This window comes from Dendropsophus ebraccatus, chromosome 4 (assembly GCF_027789765.1).
Source record: "Dendropsophus ebraccatus isolate aDenEbr1 chromosome 4, aDenEbr1.pat, whole genome shotgun sequence".
In the NCBI taxonomy this organism is placed as follows: Eukaryota; Metazoa; Chordata; class Amphibia; order Anura; family Hylidae; genus Dendropsophus; species Dendropsophus ebraccatus.
In genome coordinates, this window is record NC_091457.1 from 65,230,340 (window position 1) to 65,251,735 (window position 21,396).

General features: G+C 50.2%; 1 protein-coding gene across 5 annotated transcripts in view; it reads left to right on the forward strand.

Annotated features, from left to right (window-relative positions):
- The first annotated feature begins 446 nt into the window (after positions 1-446).
- Positions 447-21,396, forward strand: part of BBS2 (Bardet-Biedl syndrome 2) — a 105,220-nt gene continuing 84,270 nt past the window's right edge. Inside the window, exons 1-4 of one of the 5 annotated variants that reach the window (XM_069965957.1) lie at positions 447-775; positions 1,500-1,678; positions 2,295-2,341; positions 2,619-2,684. In XM_069965957.1, coding sequence (XP_069822058.1) covers positions 2,311-2,341; positions 2,619-2,684 — 97 coding nt within the window. In that variant the 5' untranslated portion in view covers positions 447-775; positions 1,500-1,678; positions 2,295-2,310. Of the gene's footprint in view, positions 776-1,388; positions 1,411-1,499; positions 1,679-2,294; positions 2,342-2,618; positions 2,685-2,764; positions 2,864-21,396 lie in introns of those variants that run through there. The other 4 variants (XM_069965958.1, XM_069965960.1, XM_069965959.1 and 1 more) reach the window with 4 other exon arrangements.

Genomic DNA, 21,396 nt, shown 5'->3' on the forward strand with positions numbered 1-21,396 from the left:
AACAGAGATCAGAATCATGGAGAGACTGGCAGGGGGATGGTGGTGGTGGTGTGTGTGTGTGTGTGGGGGGGGCGTAAGATGGTGGATGGCGGGGAATGGCGGAGGGCGGTGTAGGATGGTGGGGGGTGGGTTGATGGTGATACTTACAGTGCAAGTCGCACACTGTAGTCCATTTCTGTAATGATAAAACAGGGAGAAGTGAGTTAGCATCATTGTAATGACAAACAACTTGCAGCACAGCAGTAACAGGGGGAGACCAGCAGGGGGCAGCACCAGAAACACACAGCAGGTACCTTGCTGGAGATTTATGGCTCTATCTTACAGTAAGATGCTCCTTGTTGCCCACAGCAGCCAATCACAGCTCAGCTTTCATTTCTCACATTGCTCTTGTAAAATGAAAGCTGAGCTGTGATTGGTTGCTATGGGAACTCTGGTTGCTAGGGGCAGTGAGAAGCATCTTACTATAGTACAGCAGGATAAATCTCCCCAATCTCTAATCCATCAATTCTCTTCTTGGTTAGAAATAGGAATAATTGTGGAGATTGGAGGAAGTAACTGTGGCTGTGATGGGTGCAGCGCCCCCTACAGGCTGACACATGGTGTCCTAGTGACTGCAGTGGATGTACATAGAGAGTGTGACAGTGTGAACAGGCTCTTACCCTCAAAGACATCGCAGTGATCTCTGTACAAGACACGAGAACCTGAGGAAGAGAGAAGAAATATTTTTAGTGCAGCGTCTTGGTGTGTCTATGGATCTAGCGGATCACTCCCCAATGTAAGTTCTCTGTTGTGTGAGATTTGGGGGACACCAGGCTTGGGGGGCGCAGAGGGCTGAGCATAGGGTGGGGGAGGGGAGGGGGGGGGAGATACTTACACTATAACTCCTACCCCAACTCTGAGGAGTTCCGAGATCAGCGGCACCTTATCATTCATGTATGTCATCATGTGTGGCTGATGTCACTCTGTGATGTCATAAAGAAAGCAGACAGCCAATCAGATACCAGATCATTGCTAGGTGTAATTTGCATATGGAAAGATGGATGGATAGAAAGATAGAGATGGATAGATAGATAGATAGATAGATAGATAGATAGATAGATAGATAGATAGATAGGAGATAGATAGATAGGAGATGGTGTAAAATTGTGTCCATCAAAGTAGGGGACGAAGCAGTCCATTAGTGATAATTGAATCCAGATGATCCTCGGATCTCCTTGTGCAGTCTCAGTGCAATGAATTGTGCAGTGCAAAAACGCATAGTGTAAATATATTTTTAGAATAACTTGAAAATCACAAGATGTTAAATATTCCATCCAAAGAAAATATAAGAAGGGAGAATTGGCTCACCGAATGTCCTGGGAAACGCCATTGAGACATATATGTAAAATTGATCGGACAAGAGATTACGTGGTAACACAATATTCATAGATGTGCTATCTTGACGCCTGCATCACGGTCTTACCGGAGCAAAGGGGTTAAAACCGATCCTTCTCCAAAAGGACAAAAGAGCGGCATCTCAGGGACCAGGACTCATCAGACCGCACGGGAACCGCACGGACGTGTGAACTGGGCCCAACTTCCCCTCCATGTTTCCGGATACAGACCGATCTCCTGCAGGACAGTAACTTGGCTTAAGGATGTAAGATAAAGGACGATACATGGCGTAATTCCTAGTTCGGTGAGTCTTTTCCCTTTATTGTACATGATCTGAAAAAATAGAAATATATATAAGTGCCAAATATTTTAAAACCACAAATTACGTTACATTGGTAAGGAAGTGAGTAAAGGGAATTTTTTCGTGACGTTCACAGATCCTATACTTGTCTGTACCAAGTGAAAAAAATGTACGGACATGGCATGATCACTATCTGAACATAGACTTGTTAACAACGTATTCAACATTAAGACCTTTTGGATATAACCCAGTTTTGGATATGCCCAGTTCATGGATCCAGAATAGCTCCCTTTTCATCAAGAGAGCATGTCTGTTTCCTCCTCTCTTGGGCATTCGAATTTTATCAATTATAGTGAATCTAAGATCCTTTTCTACATGACCACATTCAGCAAAATGTTTCGATACAGGAAGATCCATTTTTTTCTTTCTAATCGAATATCTGTGTTGATTTAGTCTCGTTTTGAGATCATATGTTGTCTCGCCTACATATAGTTTACCACACGGGCAACTTAATACGTACACCACCCAGTCTGATATACAGGTTAGGTGCTGTTTGATCTTGTATTGTTTACCGGTACCAGGGTGAGTAAATGTTGTTCCTTTGTTCATGTATCTACAGTTTACACAACTGAGGCATGGAAAAGATCCCGTCTGTTTCTGTCCAAGGTAAGTTTGTTTCTCATCTCTATGTTTGTTAATGTCTGCATATACTAGCCTGTCCTTCAAATTTCTACCTCTCCTATAGGACATCAGTGGTGGTTGGTTGAATGCAGGTATATCTTTATGTGCTCTCCCTAGCATCTGCCAGTGTTTCTGTATGATAGAATTCACTCTAGATGAAAAATGAGTGTATGTTGTAACAAAGGGTAATCTGTCCTTATCTTGTCTATGTGTTCGTTGTAACAGGTCACACCTGTTCACATTAGCCACTTTTTCTCTACAGTCAGTCAGTATTCGTCGGGGGTATCCACGCTCAGCAAACCCCTCACTCATGCCGTCCAATGCTCTGGTGAGATTATCATCTTGATCTATAATCCTTTTTGCTCTAAGCATCTGACTGTATGGTAATGACGTTATTGTTTTCCTCAGGTGACAGCTGTCAAATTGTAATGCATTATTACAGTCAGTCTGTTTGAAAAATATGTCTGTGTGTATAGTACCTTCATCATTGGTCACTAGGACATCAAGGTAATGAATTTGTCGTCGGTCATACGTCATGGTAAATTTAATTGTCGGGTCTATATGATTTAAATATTCCCCGAAGTCAATCAGTTGTTGCTCCGTCCCCGTCCACAGTAGGAAAATATCGTCTATGAAACGCCACCACCTTAGGACATGCCCGTAGTGGTGGGTTCCATAGACGCTCTGTTCCTCCAATGCAGAAACCACAGCATTGGCATAGGTTGGTGCCACATTGGCACCCATCGCCACGCCTCTCTTTTGTAAATACACCTTCTCATTGAATAGAAAATAATTATTACTCAGTACTAGATCAAGCAGTCTCAAAATAAAATCACATTGTTTACCCGAAAATTGTAAGGTAGGTAATAATGTTTCAATAGCTCTCATGCCACGAGTATGTTCTATAGATGTATATAAGCTTATGATGTCGAGAGTGACTAGAATGGTGTTTGGTGGTATTGCAGTATTCCTGAGTTTTGTGAGAAAATCTGTAGTGTCTTTTAAGTATGATGTAGCTTGTTCGGCTAATGGTCTTAGTAATCTATCAAGAAAGACAGAAATATTACTAAGAATGGATCCTCTACCAGATACTATAGGTCTGCCGGGGGGGGGGGTCCTTTTAATTTTTATGAATTTTAGGCAGAAAATACACCAACGGCATAACAGGATTTTTCACAATCAGGAAATCTCTAGTGTCTTCATCTATAATGTCATGAATAAGTGCTTCTGAAAGTATGGAATCAGATTTCTTTTGTATGGTGAATTTAGGATCACCTGTCAGCTCCTGGTATACTTCACCATCATTCAGCTGCCTGTATGCTTCATTCAGATATTTGCTTCTGTCCATGATCACAATAGCCCCGCCTTGTTTGAATAAATCTACAGTTTTTCACCGTATTAGAGTGCCGAGGATATCATATGGTGAACGTCCTTTTACTTTTTAAGATGTTAGAGGGCTTAGAAATTTTGCAGCAATTTTTCCAGTTTTCAGGAAAATTTCAAGTTCAGATTGTTTTAGGGACCAGTTCAGTTCTGAAGTGGATTTGTGGGGCCTGTATGTTAGTTACCCCCACAAATCCCTCCACTGTAAAAACTGCACTCCTCAAAGTATTCAAAGTAACATTTCATAAGTGTATTAACCCTTTAGGTGTTTTGCAGAAATTTAAGCAAGTTGGAGGGGAAATTGAAAATTTTCATTTTTTTTGGCAGATATTCTATTTTAATGCATTTTTTTCCTCTAACACAGAATATACTCACTGAGAAATGCAACTCACTATTTATTCCCCATGTTTCAATGTTTCTAGAAATCCCCCATATGTGGCTGCAGTGCGTCACCTGACTCAACCACAGGCTGCAGACATGACAGAAGCCTGGTGTATTTTTGGGGTCTTATTTATTTCAGTCATTAGCCATTAGCCATTCTATCATGTGACAGAGGCCTTGCAGTGCAAAAATATTTGTGTAAGACAAGTTGGAGTTTTCATTGGTACCATTCTGAGGGACATGTGACACCCTGATCATTATTTATTAAATTTTTTATGAGGTGGTACGAATAAAAAACACAATTTAGCAGCTGTTTTTCAGAATTTTTTTTGTATGCCGTTTACTATACATCACATATGACATGTTATCATTATTCGTCAGGTCGGTACGATTACAGCGATATCCATTTTATATAACTTTGTTATAGTTTATGGCATTTATATTATAAAAACTGTTTGTGTCTTGCATATTGTATGTGCAGTAATATTTAAATTTTTTCGCCAATGGAGTTATAGGAGGGATTTTTTTTTTCGTCATAAGCTGACGTTTTTAGTTGTTCACCTTTTGGGTACATGTGTCGTATTGAAAATGTTTTCTTATATTTTTTAATGTAACAGGTCATGGGGTCATTACAGACGCGGCGATACCAAATATGTGTACTTTATTTATAGGGGATCATTTATAAAGGGGGATAGGGAATGTGTATTTATTTATTTTAATTATTTATTTAATTTATTTGTTTTAATTAATTATTTATGAGTATATTTATTTATTTGTGTGTGTGTGTTTGTGTTTGTTTTTTACTTTAACTTTTTCAGGTGTATATATAATGCATTACAGCACATGAAGTGTGCTGCAATGCATTATATAGTAAATGAGCTGTCATTGCTCCCGCGGCTCCGGGATGGGGGGGCACAGCACGGGGAGAGGGGGGGCGGTGCACAGGGACCGATCCAGGAGGGGGCAGAGCATGTGTAGGGGGCCAGATTGGAGCACGGGGAGAGGCCGGACCATGGAGGGGGCCGGATCGGGAAGGGGGGGGAGCGGAGCCTGGGGAGGAGGCCGGATCATGGAGGGGAGGGGGGAGCGGAGCACGGAGAGGATCACAGCAGTGGCGGCGGGAGGAGGCAACATGCTGCAGCCTCCTCCCGCCGCCCCAATCAGCAGGAGACATCAGATCTTCCCATAGACTGTGGTGTTTATGGGGTTAACTGCCCGGGGGAGCACTGCTCCTCTCCGGGCAGTGGCAGCAGGATGAGGCTGTGTGACAGCCTCCTCCTGCAGCCCAATCGCATCTAGGGACAGTGTGGGGAGGCAGGGAAAGCGGCTGAGGCAGGGAATCGCAGCTGAGCAGCTGATGACGCGGCAGAGGGGGGCCGGCATGAGGGACGGCTGGAGCGGTTCAGCCGGCCTCCCGAAGATGATGTCTTTGTCCCAAGATGGCGGACGGGGGTCGACACGGATGCGGTAAGTATAATGCACCACAGTTCTGGGTCTAGCGTGGGGGGGGGGACACGTGAAAGGGGGCCATTCACTTACATAACACACATTACAAAGTTGTATAACTTTGTAATGTGTGTTATTTTGTGAATAAATGTTTAGGATCGCACTACTCTTTAAGTGAGAACAAATCATATAAGGATCATAGGATCAATGTTTTCCTTGTAAAATACAATTTACAATAACACCCTGGTAGAGAGACAGGGGCGGGCAGCGCTGCCATTGCTTCTTCCTGCTGCAGAGAACACCCTTTCCAGCCTGCCCCAGCTGCAGCCACCCATCTCCAGGCCACTGATGCTGAAGCATGGGAGCTGTCAGCCCGGAGAAGGGCCCAGGGAGCTGGAGCAAGCTGGAGAAGCTATTCTCTGCAGCGGGGAGAACCAAGACGGTGCGGCAAGTTCAAACAACCACCTGCCTCTCTGTCTCTGCGGGCATTCCCCTCATAATGGCTCCTTGCTGATAGTCTTTACACTTTCTGGGCCGGGCGCTCTGCATCTGACCTATGGAGTCAGGGCAGTGTATTGGCAGTACTGCCGTCAGGGGCCCGGCCTATAATGGGGCCCGGTGATGCCTCTCACACTGCACTTGAGTTGGTTAGAAGAGCTGTCCACAGTGTGTGCCTGTGCCGAGCCTGGGAGCTGCTGCAGAGTGAGGCCTGTCCACGAAAAGTGCCAGATTTTAGTTTATTAAAAAAATAATCCCTGCTGCCTTCCAGAGGGCCCCGTTCTTTTACTGAACAGAAATCATGTTCCCTCCCCTCCTCCTGCACTCTCCCTGGTCCGGCCTCAGGTCAGCAGCTCCCAGGTGACAGGCAGGAAGATGCAGAGAGAAGCAGCCAGGCCCCCTCCTCTCTCCTGTCCCCGCTGCAGTGTGGTCTGCTCCCTCGTGTAGCTGTGTATAGACCTGTACAGCTCTGCAGTCGGAGGCTGCACCATACAGGCTGGAGCAGAAGAAGAGGAAACATCACATGTGGATCCCCCTGGAGCTTCCTGTCCTGCATAAAAAGGTGTGTGAGGGTATATATGTGTTTTGTGCTTATCTGTGTGTGTGTGTGTGTGTGTGTGTGTGTGTGTATATATGTGTATTGTGCCTATCTGTGTGTGTGTGTGTGTGTGTGTGTGTGTGTGTGAGGGTATATATGTGTATTGTGCCTATCTGTGTGTGTTTGTGCATCCCTGTCATGTGTCTGTGTGAGTGTATATAAGTGTATTGTGTGTGTGTGTGTGTGTGTGTGTATATATGTGTATTGTGCCTATCTGTGTGTGTTTGTGCATCCCTGTCATGCAGGGGCGTAACTAGAAATGTCTGGGCCCCATAGCAAACTTTTGATTGGGGCCCCCCCCCCCCGCCCCACCCCCTCTCGATTGACCACTATGCCATCAACACACTCAGCTCTACACAGGTTCTGTACACCATATAAATTACAGTACAGTTACATCAGGTGACTTACAGGAGACGTCTTCTCTGATCGGAGTTCTTCCCTTTTCATTTTCTTTTCCATCTGCCCTGGGCCGTTATGAGAACTTCTCCGGGCCACGAATCCACAGAATCTGCCAGACAGACATATTAGGCTCCACACACATTAGTCACCATCCTCATCTCTACCAACTGCACATCTGTATTTGCCCCTTTACACCCACATTTAGTGGGTAGGCTGACTCTATGTGATCCCATTTTAGTATATGGCCCTCCTCTTTGTCGCCCCTCCTTATAGATAGCTTCCTTATGTTGCCCCCCCCCGCTGTCCCCCTTATAGATGCCCCCCCCATGTTGTCCCCTTATAGATGGTCCCCTATGTTGCCCCCCCTACAGATGGCCCCCTCTTCCCCTATATTGTCCCCTTATAGATGGCCCCCTTTCCCCCTTTATTGTCCCCTTATAGATGTTCCCCTCTCCCCCAATGTTGTACGTTTATATCCCCCTCTCCCCCTATGTTGTCCCCCTCTCCCCCTATGTTCTCCCCTTATAGATGGCCTGCTCTCCCCCTATGGTGTCCCCCCCTTATAGATGGCCCTCTCTCCCCCCCCCTTATAGATGCCCCCTTCTCTTCTCCCCCCTTCCTTATAGATGCCCCCTTCTCTCCCCCCCCCCCTTCCTTATAGATGCCCCCTTCTCTTCCCCCCCTTCCTTATAGATGCCCCCTTCTCTTCTCCCCCCCTTCCTTATAGATGCCCCCTTCTCCCCCCCCACTTCCTTATAGATGCCCCCTTCTCTTCTCATCCCTTCCTTATAGATGCCCCCTCCTCTTCTCACCCCCTGCCCTTCCTTATAGATGCCCCCTTCTCTCCTCCCCCCCTTCCTTATAGCTGCCCCCTTCTCTCCTCCCCCCCTTCCTTATAGATGCCCCCTTCTCCCCCCCCTTCCTTATAGATGCCCCCTTCTCTTCTCCCCCCCCTTCCTTACAGATGCCCCCTTCCTTACAGATGCCCCCTCCTCCCCCCCCTTCCTTATAGATGCCCCCTTATCTTCTCCCCCCCCTTCCTTATAGATGCCCCCTTCTCCCCCCCCCCCCCCCCGTCCGAGGAAAGCAAGTTTAAAAAAAAGAAAAAAAACTCACCTAACAACACGCTCCCCCGTCAAGCCTTTTTCCTGTCACCCCCTGTCTGATGCGCGGCTGCCGTCTGATGCCGCGTCCTAACCCCGGCAGCGAGCGTATCATAGAGTTCTGTGTGGGCCTGTGGCCGCGACTTCCGGCACACGTCTCTGTGCCGGAAGTCGCGGCCGCAGCACAAGCCCACACAGAACTCTATGATACGCGCGCTGCCGGGGCTAGGACGCGGCATCAGACGGCAGCCGCGCATCAGACAGGGGGTGACAGGAGCGCTGTGGACCGGTCCCGTGCTCCTCCTGGCCCAGTGACTCCTTTTCCCTATGGTTGGGGAAAGGAGTCTCCAGGTCGGGAGGAGCACGGGACCGGCCCCCGGCTACAGCACCCGGGAGGCATGCTCAGCCGCCGGGTGCTGCAGGATATGTAAGCTCCAGGGGCCCGCGTCACGGGCCCCCTGATGCGGCGGGGCCCCGTAGCAGCCGCTACGGCTGCTATGGCGGTAGTTCCGCCAGTGCTGTCATGTGTCTGTGTGAGTGTATATATGTGTATTGTGCCTATCTATGTGTGTGTGTGTATATATGTGTATTGTGCCTATCTGTGTGTGTGTGTGTGTATATATGTGTATTGTGCCTATCTGTGTGTGTTTGTGCACCCCTGTCATGTGTCTGTGTGAGTGTTAGTGCTATAGATGTATATACTGTATGTAATCTGCATGTCTTTGTATCTCTGTAATGTGTGTGTGTGTGTACATATTTGTGTATCTGTGTGTATGTGCCTTTGTGTGTGTGTCTATTTTTGTGGTAGTTCGATACATCTGTGTATAATATGTGCGCAAAAAAAACTATATACCAGCTAATCCTGCACAGGTAACAGATTACAACTTTGCATTTGGAGCAACCAATCCCTGACTCCCTAATCGAGTGGCAGAGTCGCCCTTTAAGGGTTTGTGTGTGTGTTGGGGGGGGTTCTGTCTGGACAGACAGCGACATTAATAGTGTATTGGGGTAGCGTCAGGGATCGGCTGCCCCGATTGCACAGCTATAATCCCTTACCTGTGCAGGTGTTTGCACATATACAGTGGTCTGGGGGAGAGGGGGGGCACAGCTGCTTAAACTGCCCATATTCTACTTTAACCCCCTCTCTGGGATTTCATGGCTATAAGCCCCAGAACCCTGAACTGTCGCTGCTTTCCAATGACAGAGTAGACAGCTGCCAGCTCCCCACTCTTCCTTGTAGCTGCATTAAGCCCATGGCCTGTAAGTGATCCCATCCCAGCGCATGCAGCATGATGACGTCACCCCACTGCCTGCACTCGGTGTGTCCAGCAGGAAGAGGAGCCACAGCTGGGTGGGAGAAATTTTAATTTAATTTTTTTCATTCTGTTAACTTAAGGGGAACTGTTTAGGGGAAGAGAGGCACATGCACTGTGTACGGCACTATATGGGGGCACTATCTGGGGACAGTAAGTAGTCTTCAGTAAGGGTAATTATATGAAGATCCAACTACTGTGTGGGGCATTATTATGGTGTTAACTACTGTGTGGGGGCACTATTAGAAAGGGAAACTACTGTGTGGGGGGACTATTAGAAAGGGAAACTACTGTGTGGGGGCACTATTAGAAAGGGAAACTACTGTGTGGGGGCACTATTAGAAAGGGAAACTACTGTGTGGGGGCACTATTAGAAAGGGAAACTACTGTGTGGGGGCACTATTAGAAAGGGAAACTACTGTGCAGGGGGGACAATTAGAAAGGGAAACTACTGTGTGGGGGGACTATTAGAAAGGGAAACTACTGTGTGGGGGCACTATTAAGGGGGCACTTTTAGAATGTGGTGCCCTATGGATCGGTCATTTGTGTTTGATGCTGGAAAAATATGGAGCCTTAGATGTTTGTCTGGCAGATGAGTCATGGCAGGAAGAAGTCCCTCTTATTGATCTAGACAGGAAAGAAAAGGAAAGTGAACGTCTCTGATCAGAGAAGACATCACCTATTAGTCACTGGAGGTTGCTGCCATAGTATCCAGTCATTTGGTTGTGTTACTTGTGCTCACGGTGTAGCTGTATAGAAGCTTTATTGGTCACCTTGGCCTTATTAATAGTTTTATTCATCATCATATTTTATTGGTACAGTGGTACCCCAGTTCTTGAACATAATCGGTTCTTGAAGGCTCCAGCTGTTACAATCCCTCAATTCCCATCATGCCTGGACAGCCAACGCTTCAGGCTCTCTGCCGCCACCTCTGTCCATGTCAGGAACTGTCCAGAGCAGTAGCAAATCCCCATAGAAAACCTCTCTTGCCCTGGACAGTTCCTGACATGGACAGAGGTGGCAGCAGAGAGCCTAAAGCTTTGGCTCTCCAGGCATGATGGGAATTGTGGCTTTGTAACAGCTGGAGGGCATTAGGTTCCCCCTCCCTGACCTGAAGGTTTTTATGGAAATGATAAGACAGTGACAATTCCAAGTGTTTATACAGATGATTTTATTGACCGTTCTCTGGAAGCAATAAGGAACTTCTGACTGGCTGATAACTTATATAGATGTTTTCAGCCGACAGGAAGGAGGACTCCAAGTTCATACACATCAGCACATTCTCATAGATCTATAAATCATCAGCTGCAGAGAAATACAATAGTGTCATGGAAAAAGACAGAGGATTAAAGATGCAAATGAAGGAACAAAGATGGACTAAACCCCATGGTATAGTAGATTGTAAATTAAATGTAAGACTAGGAAATAGAGAAGTAGATATTAAGGTGTGAAAAAGACATTCCGATACTGGTGGCCGAGATTTATCACTGTGGCCGTAAAGATCTTTCCAGGTAGCTTCATCCTTATGGTTCAAAGGTCCACCAGTCAGCTGCAAAACAGGAAAAAGACTGGTAACGTTTTACTTAAAGGGGCACTCCAGAGAAGAATTGCTTTCTAATCAACTGGTGTCAGAAAGCTATACAGATTTGTAACTTAAAAATCTCCAGTCTTCCAGTACTCCAGTACTCCAGTCTTCCAGCAGCTGAGAGCACTGTGTCAGACTGGAGAGAATACACCACTTCCTTTAGGACATACAGCAGCTGATAAGTACTGTAAAACTGGTTATGGGATCACAGTTTTGACACTACTGTTTATGCCGAGATTGTTTCATCAGCATTTTACAAAGCACGGGCCTGATCTAACCTGGTGAGAGGGTAACATTGCTGATCACTCCCATCATCCTCTGACGATTACCTGACTTCTTTTTTTTTTTTTTTTTTTCAAACATAATTTTTATTCATTTTCACAATTTTACAAAATAAAAAGGTCATTTGACGAAGGAAATCTCACATCTTGTTCCTTCCAGGCATATAAAGACAGTAACAGACTTTTCAACACAAAAAAACACCCCAACACCCCCCCCCCCCCTCCTCCCAATAGTGTTCGCGGCCCAAGGTCCTCTCATTCCACAGTCAGCAGGTTCGGCAACGCTACCTATTCAGGAAGACGTAATCTGCCCAGAGTACCAGCAATATCAGCCATCAGATACCACCTTGTATTGCGAAAAGGCCTAACTACCTTCTGCCTTTCAGCCTCCTCCAGGAATTCGTTTATAAATGTCTTCCATTTCCTGAAGAAGAGTTTAGCTCTCTTTTCCCTAGAGGTCTCGGCCTCCAATTGATATAAGTCAGTTCTAGCTTCCCCACAATTCGGGCAAGCAATAATACGGTCAGGATGCTCCGGAGTGCGTGGGAATGTAAACCCATATGTGGCATGATGCAGGATACGGAATTGCGATTCCCTCCATTGCTCACAAATGATGGCCCTGCGCACTGTGGCCCATCCCTTGAGAGTCAAAACATGTAAGTCAGGTAAGGGTAGTTTATCCTTCCAATACTTAAACAGCGAGGGCTCCACCCCCCTAAGAGCAACCTGACGTAATGTGACATGTAAATAGGCCACAAAGTGAGTCGGCACCGAAGTCCGTATATATCCCGATATAGAATTGGATGACAACTCACTCTGGAGGTCTCGCAGTCTGGAGAAAAGAAACCCATGTATCTGTCGATAAGCCAAGAAGTGACTAGGAGGAAGAGAGAAGACCTCTTGTGCTTCTGCAAACGACAGGTACCTGTGTTCCGTAACTTTCTTTTTTTTTTTTTTTTTTTTTTTTAAATTCTAAATTTTATTAACATTTTTCTTTTTTTTTTTTAACAAAGCGAAGCAGGGCAAAAAGCCTCACACATCAAAACGGGTACCGATGACGCCACGCAGGGCGTTAGGGCAAGCGTGGACTTAACATATATCTATTGCCATAGAAACCGTATCCCATCCACTTCCGTGGGGGCATTCCCAGCGAACCAAAACTTCCAGAAAACAATATGTAACAAACAAAATGGATTGGGACAAGAGCAGATGCTCCGGTAGGAGGCTTAACGGACAGAAGCCCAAAAGGTGTAGAAAAAAAATAAGAAGGGGGGAGAAAAGAGGGGGGGGGGTGTTTAGTGGGGGAGATCCGGGGGAGAGAGGGGGGTCGAAAGGGCAGGTGGCTCCTCACTGAGCCAGCAGAGAGCTATATTCAGGGGTCTCAGTGTACTGATCCCAGTAGAACCAAGTACGGTAGAACCGGGAATTCCGGTCATGAAGTTGAGCAGTGAGATCCTCCATACGCTTGATATCCTCTACTTTCCGGAGCCACATGGCTAGGCTGGGGGGGTCAGGTTGTCGCCACAGGGCGGGAACACAGGCTCGGGCTGCGTTTATCAGGTGTCGGAGAACTGAGGAACGGTAGCTCTTGAGGGGAATGTCAGACACATGCAGGAGGAAGAGGGCAGGAGAGAAAGGTAGTGAGTGGTCAGTGAAGGTGGAGGTAATACGCCACACTTCACGCCAAAAGGGCACCAGCTTAGGGCAGCTCCAGAACGTATGCAGGAGGGAGCCGTCCTCGCCGCAATTCCTCCAGCACTGTGGGGACACTTCCGGGAAGATCCGATGGAGACGGGTAGGGACACGGTACCACCTAGAAAGGAGTTTATAACCCGCTTCCTGGATGCGGGAGGATATCGAGGAGGAATGTGTACAAGTGAACAATTTGTCCAGTTGCGCCGGGGAGAAAGAAGTGTTTAAGTCCTCCTCCCAGGCCGCGAGGAAGGGGGGAGGTGACTGGTCCGGAGGGGAGTTCAACATGGCGTAAAGTAGAGAAAGAGAGTGACGGAGCGGGCCCGATCCTATACAAAGAGACTCGAACTGCGTGAGGGTGCGAGCATAGCGAGAGGGCGTGGGGAGAGTGCGAAGGAAATGGTGGAGCTGAAGGGACCTCCAGAAGCCCAGGGGAGCGGGGTCTGACAAGGCATTGAGATCCGTCAACGAGGGCCAGGCCGTTCCCCTGAGGAAGGATAGTGCACGGAAGCGTCCCGCCCGGAACCAGGAGCGGAAGCCCGCGTCCTCCATCCCCGGGGGAAAGGATGGATTGCCTAGAATCGGGAACAGGGGAGAGGGGTGTGGGGCCAAAAAGCCGGCAGACAGGTGTTTCTGGCAGACTCGAAGTGTTGGAGCGATGGTGGGATGAGAGCGTACTAGACGGGCTGAGTCCGGGAGCCAGGACGCGGCCAGCAAAGGCAGAGGTGCCAACGCCTCTTCCAGGGCCACCCATAACTTCGTGACAGAGTGGCGGTGCCAGTCCAGTACCCTGGTTAGATGGGCTGCCACGTAGTACTGGTAGAGGTTGGGGAGACCCAGGCCTCCCAGAGATTTAGGACGATGCAGGACTGCCTTTGCTAGACGCGGCTGTTTGTGCGCCCATATGAATTTAGTGAGGAGAGACGTCAGTCGTCGGAAAAACAACCCAGGCACCGCTATTGGTAGAGCCTGGAAAAGGTACAGGAGGCGGGGCAGGACGTTCATTTTGAAGATAGCGCAGCGGCCAAACCATGAGAAGGTACCCTTGTGCCATCTAGTCAGGTCCTTTTCCACCGTCTGGAGCATGGGTGGGAAATTTAACTTATACAGGTCGGGTACGGAGGGCGTAAGCTGAACCCCCAAGTACTTTAGGGAGATACGGGACCATCGGAAGGGGAAGGATGCCTCAAGGGAAGAGGCCACCGCCATCGGGAGGGAGACATTTAGTGCCTCTGATTTCTGCAAATTGATCTTGTAGTTAGAAAGAGAATGGTAGCTGGAGAGTTCCTTCAGGAGATTGGGGAGGGAGATAGAAGGCTGGGTAAGAAAGAAGAGGAGATCGTCCGCGTACGCTGCAACTCTGTGTTCCACCGGCCCCACCCGTACCCCCGCAATGTCCGGATTACGTCTCACATGTCTAAGGAAGGGTTCCAGGGTCAGGATGAAGATAAGGGGGGAGAGGGGGCAGCCCTGCCGTGTTCCATTTGAGATGGGGAAGGAGTCAGAGAGAAGGCCGTTGACCGATACCTGAGCCGAGGGGTGGGAGTATAGAGAGCCAATCCACTCCAGCATGTGAGGGCCAAGGCCGATGTGTCTGAGTGTGGCAAAGAGGAAGGGCCAGCTTACACGGTCAAAGGCCTTCTCCGCGTCCGTTGATAGGAGCATGGCAGGGAGGCCGGAGGAACGGGCCTTATGAATAATGTTTATTGCTCTAGTGGTATTGTCGCGGGCCTCCCGCATGGGCATAAACCCTACCTGATCGGGATGTATGATGCTTTGCAGCAAGGGCGTGAGCCTAGCTGCCAGAATTTTCGAGAAGAATTTGAGGTCCAGGTTTAGAAGGGAGATAGGACGATAATTCTGACAGTGGGAAGGATCTTTGCCCTCCTTGGGAATGACAGAAATGTGAGCGCGGAGGGTATCCAAGGGGAGGGGGGAGCCGGTGGACACAGAGCCGAAGGCCGAGAGGAAGTGGTCCCTTAGAAGGGGTCCAAAGGTTTTGTAATACGGCAATGTAAGCCCGTCTGGGCCCGGGGCTTTTCCTGTGGGAGATGTCTTAAGTGCCCAATCCCATTCCTCGGCCGTGATGGGTGACTCTAAAGCTGCCGCATCCTCCCCAGACAACGCCGGGAGGCCGGAGTCTGCTAGATAAGAGAGTATAGGCAAGTGGGGGGGTGGGGATGCCGAAGTGGTCGAGGTCGGAGAAATGCCGTAGAGAGATACATAGTAGTCCCGGAAAGAATCAGCTATTTGGGAGGAAAGGGTCTGCTTGGAGCCCGAAGGGGTGGAAATGTGGGAGATGAAAGACCGCGCTCTCTGTTGACGTAGGGCCCGAGCTAGGGTCTTGCCCGGCTTATTGCCGAACTCAAAGTAATGGCGGCGGCATCGTGCTAAGGAGGCCTTGGCATTGGCAAAAGTGAGGTCTCGTAACTTCCCGCGCAAGGCCGCTAGCTCTGCCCCCGTGGCAAGCGCGAGAGACCGCTTGTGCTGTTTATCAAGGTCCGCAATCCGTGAAATCAGGGACCTGATGTGTGCCGCTCTTTCCTTCTTCATGCGAGATGCTAATTTAATAAGAGTGCCTCTAATATAGCACTTATGAGCTTCCCACACGACTAACGGGGGCGAGTCGGGTGATGTGTTGGAAGTAAAGTAGGTGGACAGGTCTGCCCGGACTTCAGCCAGGACCCCCTCGTCCCGTAATAGAGTGTCATTAAGGCGCCAGCGCCAAGACCGCGGCTGGGAGGGGGAGAAAGCCAAGGACAGGGAGATCACTGCGTGATCTGAAAAGGTGATGGGGTCTATGGAAGCCGCAGCTACCCGGTCTAGATGGGCGTGAGAGACGAACGTGTAGTCAATGCGAGAGTATGTGTTATGGGGATGTGAGAAAAAGGTATAGTCTTTGTCCCGGGGATGCAGAATCCGCCAGGCATCCATTAGCTGATGGGAATGAAGGAGCTCTTTTGCCCGTCGCAGAGAGGAGAAGGAGAGAGAAGAGTGGCCAGAGGAAGAGTCAAGAAGAGGGTCGAGAGCCATGTTGAGGTCACCTCCGAAGACAGTCATGCCCTCCACGAATTCCTCCACCTCCGAGAGGCACCGTTCCAGGAAAGCCACCTGACCCGCATTGGGAAGGTAGGCTGTGCCAAAGGTGCACAAGACACCCGCCATTTTACCCTTAACAAAGAGGAACCGTCCCTCAGTGTCCGACCTCTGATCTATAAATTCCCAGGGGGCCGAACGCGCGACCAAGATCGATACCCCCTTCGTTTTAGAGTCTGGGGAGCAACTGTGGTAAACCTCCGGGAAATGGTGGTCTGTTAATCTCTGTACTTGATCCTTATGGAAGTGGGTCTCCTGAATGAGTACCACTGAGGCCCGTTTTGCCCATAGAAGGCGCAGTAGGGAGGAGCGTTTCTCAGGGATATTCAAGCCCTGTGCATTGATCGATAGGCAGAGCACGGCTGACATGACTCAGTGAGAAGCAAACCTAGGTTAGTAGGGCGGGGGAGCGCGGGTAAGGGGAGGAGGAGAAATGAAGAAAGAAGAGAGAAAGAGAGAGAAAAAAAAAAAAATAAAAAAAATAAATAAATAAATAAAATAAAAAAGAAAAAAAGGGGGGGGGGCAAAAACCCGGGGAAGCGGAGGGGAGAAGAGGGAGAGAAGGAGAAGGCACAAAAAACCTTCCAAGCACTAGGGAGGTCGGGGCCTCAAAGACCACCGCCCAAGGACCTGTGCGAGGGGTTGCAGGGGAACGCGGAAGAGCGAGCCGGAAGACCCAGTCCGGGCCTAAGACCAGAAATTGAGTAGAGAGGGGATTGAAGCATAGATGTAGAAGCCCAGGGTGAGGAAGGGTTAATGAGAACTAGAATGAGAGTTAGACATCCATTCAACCTGCCATGGGGCAGCGTGTGGTCCCTGCTAACTACAAGACCCCGCACCAGGTGATGCCGATGAGGAGAGAAAAACGGAACGATTAGAAGGCAGAAGGTAAGGGAGCGTAAGTAGAGGAACAAACAAACATACAGACAGGGACCCAGATAACTGAGCCAGAAAAAGAGCAAGCGAGGCATAACAAATAACATATGTCGTAGGACCCAACAAAATCCAACACATTTTGACACGGTGTAGTATAAGGACCCCAGGTCACCGGGTCGACCACTCGGGAGATTATGGTAGAGGGGGGGGGGCAGAGGAAGGGAGGAGCGGGAAGGGAACAGGGGGAGTGGAGGGGGCAGGGGGAGGGTTAGGACGGGTGGGGGGGTTTAGGAAAGAAAGGACTCCAAGGGGCGGAAGGGTTTACGGGGAGGGAAGGGAAAGGAGAGGTCCGGGAGAGGGACATTGGGAGGGATCTGACAGTAGAGGAGCCGCGACGTCCAGCCCCTCCCATCTCGGAAGTCCTTGTGCCAATTGTCCATGACCGCTACTCAGGAGCCTCCAAAGGGGGGGGGGGGGAGGGTCGGGTTGGGGGGAGGATAGAGGTCCGGGGGACAGGTCCGGGAGAGGGGGGGAGATCGGGATAAGGTGAGGTAAGATGCGGGTGAGGATAATCCAAGAAGAAAAACATGAGCAAGGCATAAACGAAAGTCACATAACATGGCAAACAGAAAACCCCATTATAGTTTTAAAACCGTACAAACATGCCACCCTAACATCTGGGCAACCAGTCAGGTAATTGGGATGGGGGAACCGAAGGGAAAAAAAAAAAAGGGGGGGGGGGGTAGGAGAAGAGGGGAAGGGGGGCAGGTGTAGGGGGCGGGAGAGGAAGGGGGGGGACTCGGAACCAGGAATGGAGGGGGGAGGGGAGGTGTAGGAGAGGGAGAGGGAGGGGGAGGGGAAGTATCCAGGTGATGGTGGTGGGGGTGATAGGGATCCGGAGGGGCGACAGGCGACAGACAGAGGTTGAGGGGAGCCCAACAATGGAGTGAAAGCGGCGCCCACCAATGTCCCCTGTGGTGGCCTCTGGTAGGATTGTCCAGGGCTGCATCTCTGTAAGCTCCGGAGGAGCCGGTGAACCGTCCCGAGTGTCATGTGAAGCCGCCTGGGGGCGAGCGGGGGGGCTCCTGGGAGGGCAAGGGTCCAGAGGGGTAGGGAGAGGGAAGTGGGAAAAGGCACAGGTCAAGGGTGGGGGACATACCCCTCCAAAGACATAGCGTTACGTAGCAGGTACTTCATCTCCATAGGGACCCCCCAGAGCTGAGCGGTCACAGTCAGGCCGGTCGCCATATGGCATTACTGCGCAGGTCATGGCATCAGTGACTTTGCCGTCCCAGTCTGACCAGCGAAGGGAGGGACGGACCCGCGGGAAAGCAAGGAACCATGGAGCAGGTCAGGGGGGGGGGGGGGGGGGGGGGGGCAGGGAGAGAAAGGGCCCAGCTCAGGGGTGGGGGGTATGTCTCTCCAGGGGCAGCGGTGTAAAGGCAGAACAACACAGGTACCTCCGCCCATCAAGGCCTATGAAGCTGGTCACCAAACGGCCTCAGAGATCCGGTCAGATCAGGGCAGCAATGCCGTAGCCTTCCAAGTCTGCCCAGGGAGTGGTGGTGCGGGATGGGCTGTCGGGCATCACCTGTCGACGTCGGGCCGTCTCTCCTCAGCGGGACTCCGTCTGGCGATGCGGTGGGGAGCGACGGTCTGGGTGGCGTGGAGAGCAGGGGGTACCCCGTCGTGGGGAGCGGGATCTGCGGGACTCCTGACGCGGTGAACGGCCACCCGATACCAGGCCGGAAGGCGGAGGTGGCAGCACCGGCTCCGTCCAATCTGGAAGGTTCAGCGAGGAGAGACCCAGTAGCTGCAGAGCCCCCGGTAGGTCTGCTGGCGTGCGGAGGAGATAGGTCGTCCCGGAGTGGCGGATAATCAGGTGGAAGGGGTACCCCCATCTGTAGGAGGCCCCCGATTCCCGAATAACGTCCAGCAGGGGACGCAGCATTCGGCGCATGGCCAGGGTGCGCCTCGACAAGTCAGGGAGAAGTACAATCTCTGCCCCGTCAAAGTCCAACGGTCCCTTCTCCCACGCTCTTTGTAAGATCGCCTCTTTTTGCTGGTAGTAATGTACCCGGCAGAGCACATCCCTGGGGCGGTTCCGGTCAGGCTGACGTGGGCCCGCTATTCTGTGTGTGCGGTCTAGCTCGATGTGAGTGTCGGTGGGTTCACCCAGGTACCTGTTAAAGATGTATCTGGCTGCACGCGTAAGGCGCTCCGGCCCGATGTCCTCCGGTAGGCCTCGAATCTTGACATTATTGCGGCGACCCCGATTTTCGAGGTCGTCCACGTGGGCGATCAGATCGCGCAGCATCATGTCATGGGTATCTACACGGGGGGGTAGAGTGGAGAGGACCTGATCGGCGGCGTCTTGGCATGCCTCCAGCCCCGAAACCGCTGCAGTGATTGTAGCCATGGAGGATTTCAGATCCGCCATGTCCCCGGCATGCCGCTCCTCCATTCTCGCCAGCTGCGCCGTCAGCTCATCTCTGGTTGGGAGGGCGTGAAGCAGGTTCTTCACCTCGGCGAGGATCGAGGCAGAGGTCAGCTGGGTCTTGGGATCGATCCCCATAGAGGGTGAGGGCGACTGTTCCTCATCTGGAGGTGTCCGCAGGATCCCCGGCACAGACTGGCTCAGGTCGGGAAAGGCCGACGCGGACTTCTGTGTAGCACGCCGTGTAGCTGATGCGGCGGCCATCTTTGCCTGCGGCAGTGAAGACGGGGAGAGCCGCGGGGCACACGGAGTTGTCCGGGTAGATCGCGGTAAGGAGGTCCGTGGGGTGTTCAGAAGGGTAGCTGGAGCCTTCCTACTCCCAGTGGGCATAACTATGTCAGCGTGGTGGAGGATAGAGTCCCCGTTATGGAGCGCGGGGCCCGGAGCTGCAGTCAGACGCGTCCTTACCCGGCCATGCTCAAGCCACGCCCCCGTGTTCCGTAACTTTCATTAGATCATAAGCAGTTCTCACTCCCCTTAATCTCCAAATCCGGAACATTGGGTTGTGGCGGCCCTGGGTAAATTCCGTGTGTCGCCACAATTCCATATGTGAACTAACCAAGATAGGGAGGCCCAGAAGCCTTCGACTATGCTGCCAAGCTTTAACTGTGTCCCGAAGGAGTAGGCTTTGCTTGACTATTGGGGGCAGGGCAGCAAATCTTGTATGCAGTAAGCAATTAAGCGACCAGGGGGTCACCAGTTGAGACTCCAGCTCGTAGTTAGAGTATAAACTGGTACCTCTCACCCAATCTATCCCATGGCGGAGTAAGCAGGCCAGATTATAAAGACGTACGTCTGGGCAGCCAAGTCCTCCCTTGTCCTTGGGAAGGGACAGTTTTTTTCTGAGAAATACGTGGCCGCTTTGAGGCCCATATAAAAAAGGACTAAATGATTTCATAAGCAGCTTAACATCAGTATGTTTAAGAAGTAGAGGGTCTGTCTGCAACGGGTATAGAAGTTTGGCAAAACCCATCATTTTCAACAGGGATACACGTGCTAGTAGGGAATGAGGTAAGTTAGACCATCTCTGGAGATCTCCCTGGATTTTCCTAATAATGGGGGAAAAATTCATAGTGTAAAGGGAACTCGGATCTCTGCCTACTTTGATTCCCAGATAAGTAATCAATGTCGGGGCCCATTTTACTGAAAGACATATGTCTGGAGGGGGGTGACGCGGGGTCCTCGGGGACAAAGTTAGCAATTCGCTCTTATCTACATTGACCTTAAAGCCCGAGTGGCTACCAAATTGTTCCAGTTAATGTAGAACAGTTGGCAAATCTCTCTTATAATCATTCAGGAATACCAATAGGTCGTCCGCGAAAAGCGCTTCCCGCTGTTCCCCTGCTCCAACCCTAATTCCTCCTACATCAGGTGCGGATTGCAGCCTGCGGGATAACGGTTCCACAGACAGATTAAAAAGCAGAGGGGACAGCGGGCAACCCTGGCGTGTCCCTCTAAAGAGAGGAAAAGAAGGGGAGAGGAACCCCGGGACATGAATCCTCGCTAGAGGAGTGGAGTAAAGACTTTGTATATAAGCGAGGAAAGATCCCGTAAAGCCCATCCCCCTCATCACCTCCATCATCCATCCCCAGCTCACACCGCCGAAAGCTTTTTCAGCGTCAATGGACAAAAGAGCTGGGGATGGATGACTGTGAGGTCCGAGTCTAACCTCGTCTAAGACCGCTAGCACTCTTCTTATATTCATGACCGCTGCTCGCCCTTTAATAAACCCCACCTGGGCTGGTGAAATAAGATCTGGCATCACCCGGGATAACCTGTCCGCCATAATCTTTGAAATAATTTTCAAGTCTAGGTTAAGTAAAGAAATAGGGCGGTAGGATCCCGCTTGCTGCGGATCCTTTCCAGGCTTTAAGAGTACTTTAATATAAGCC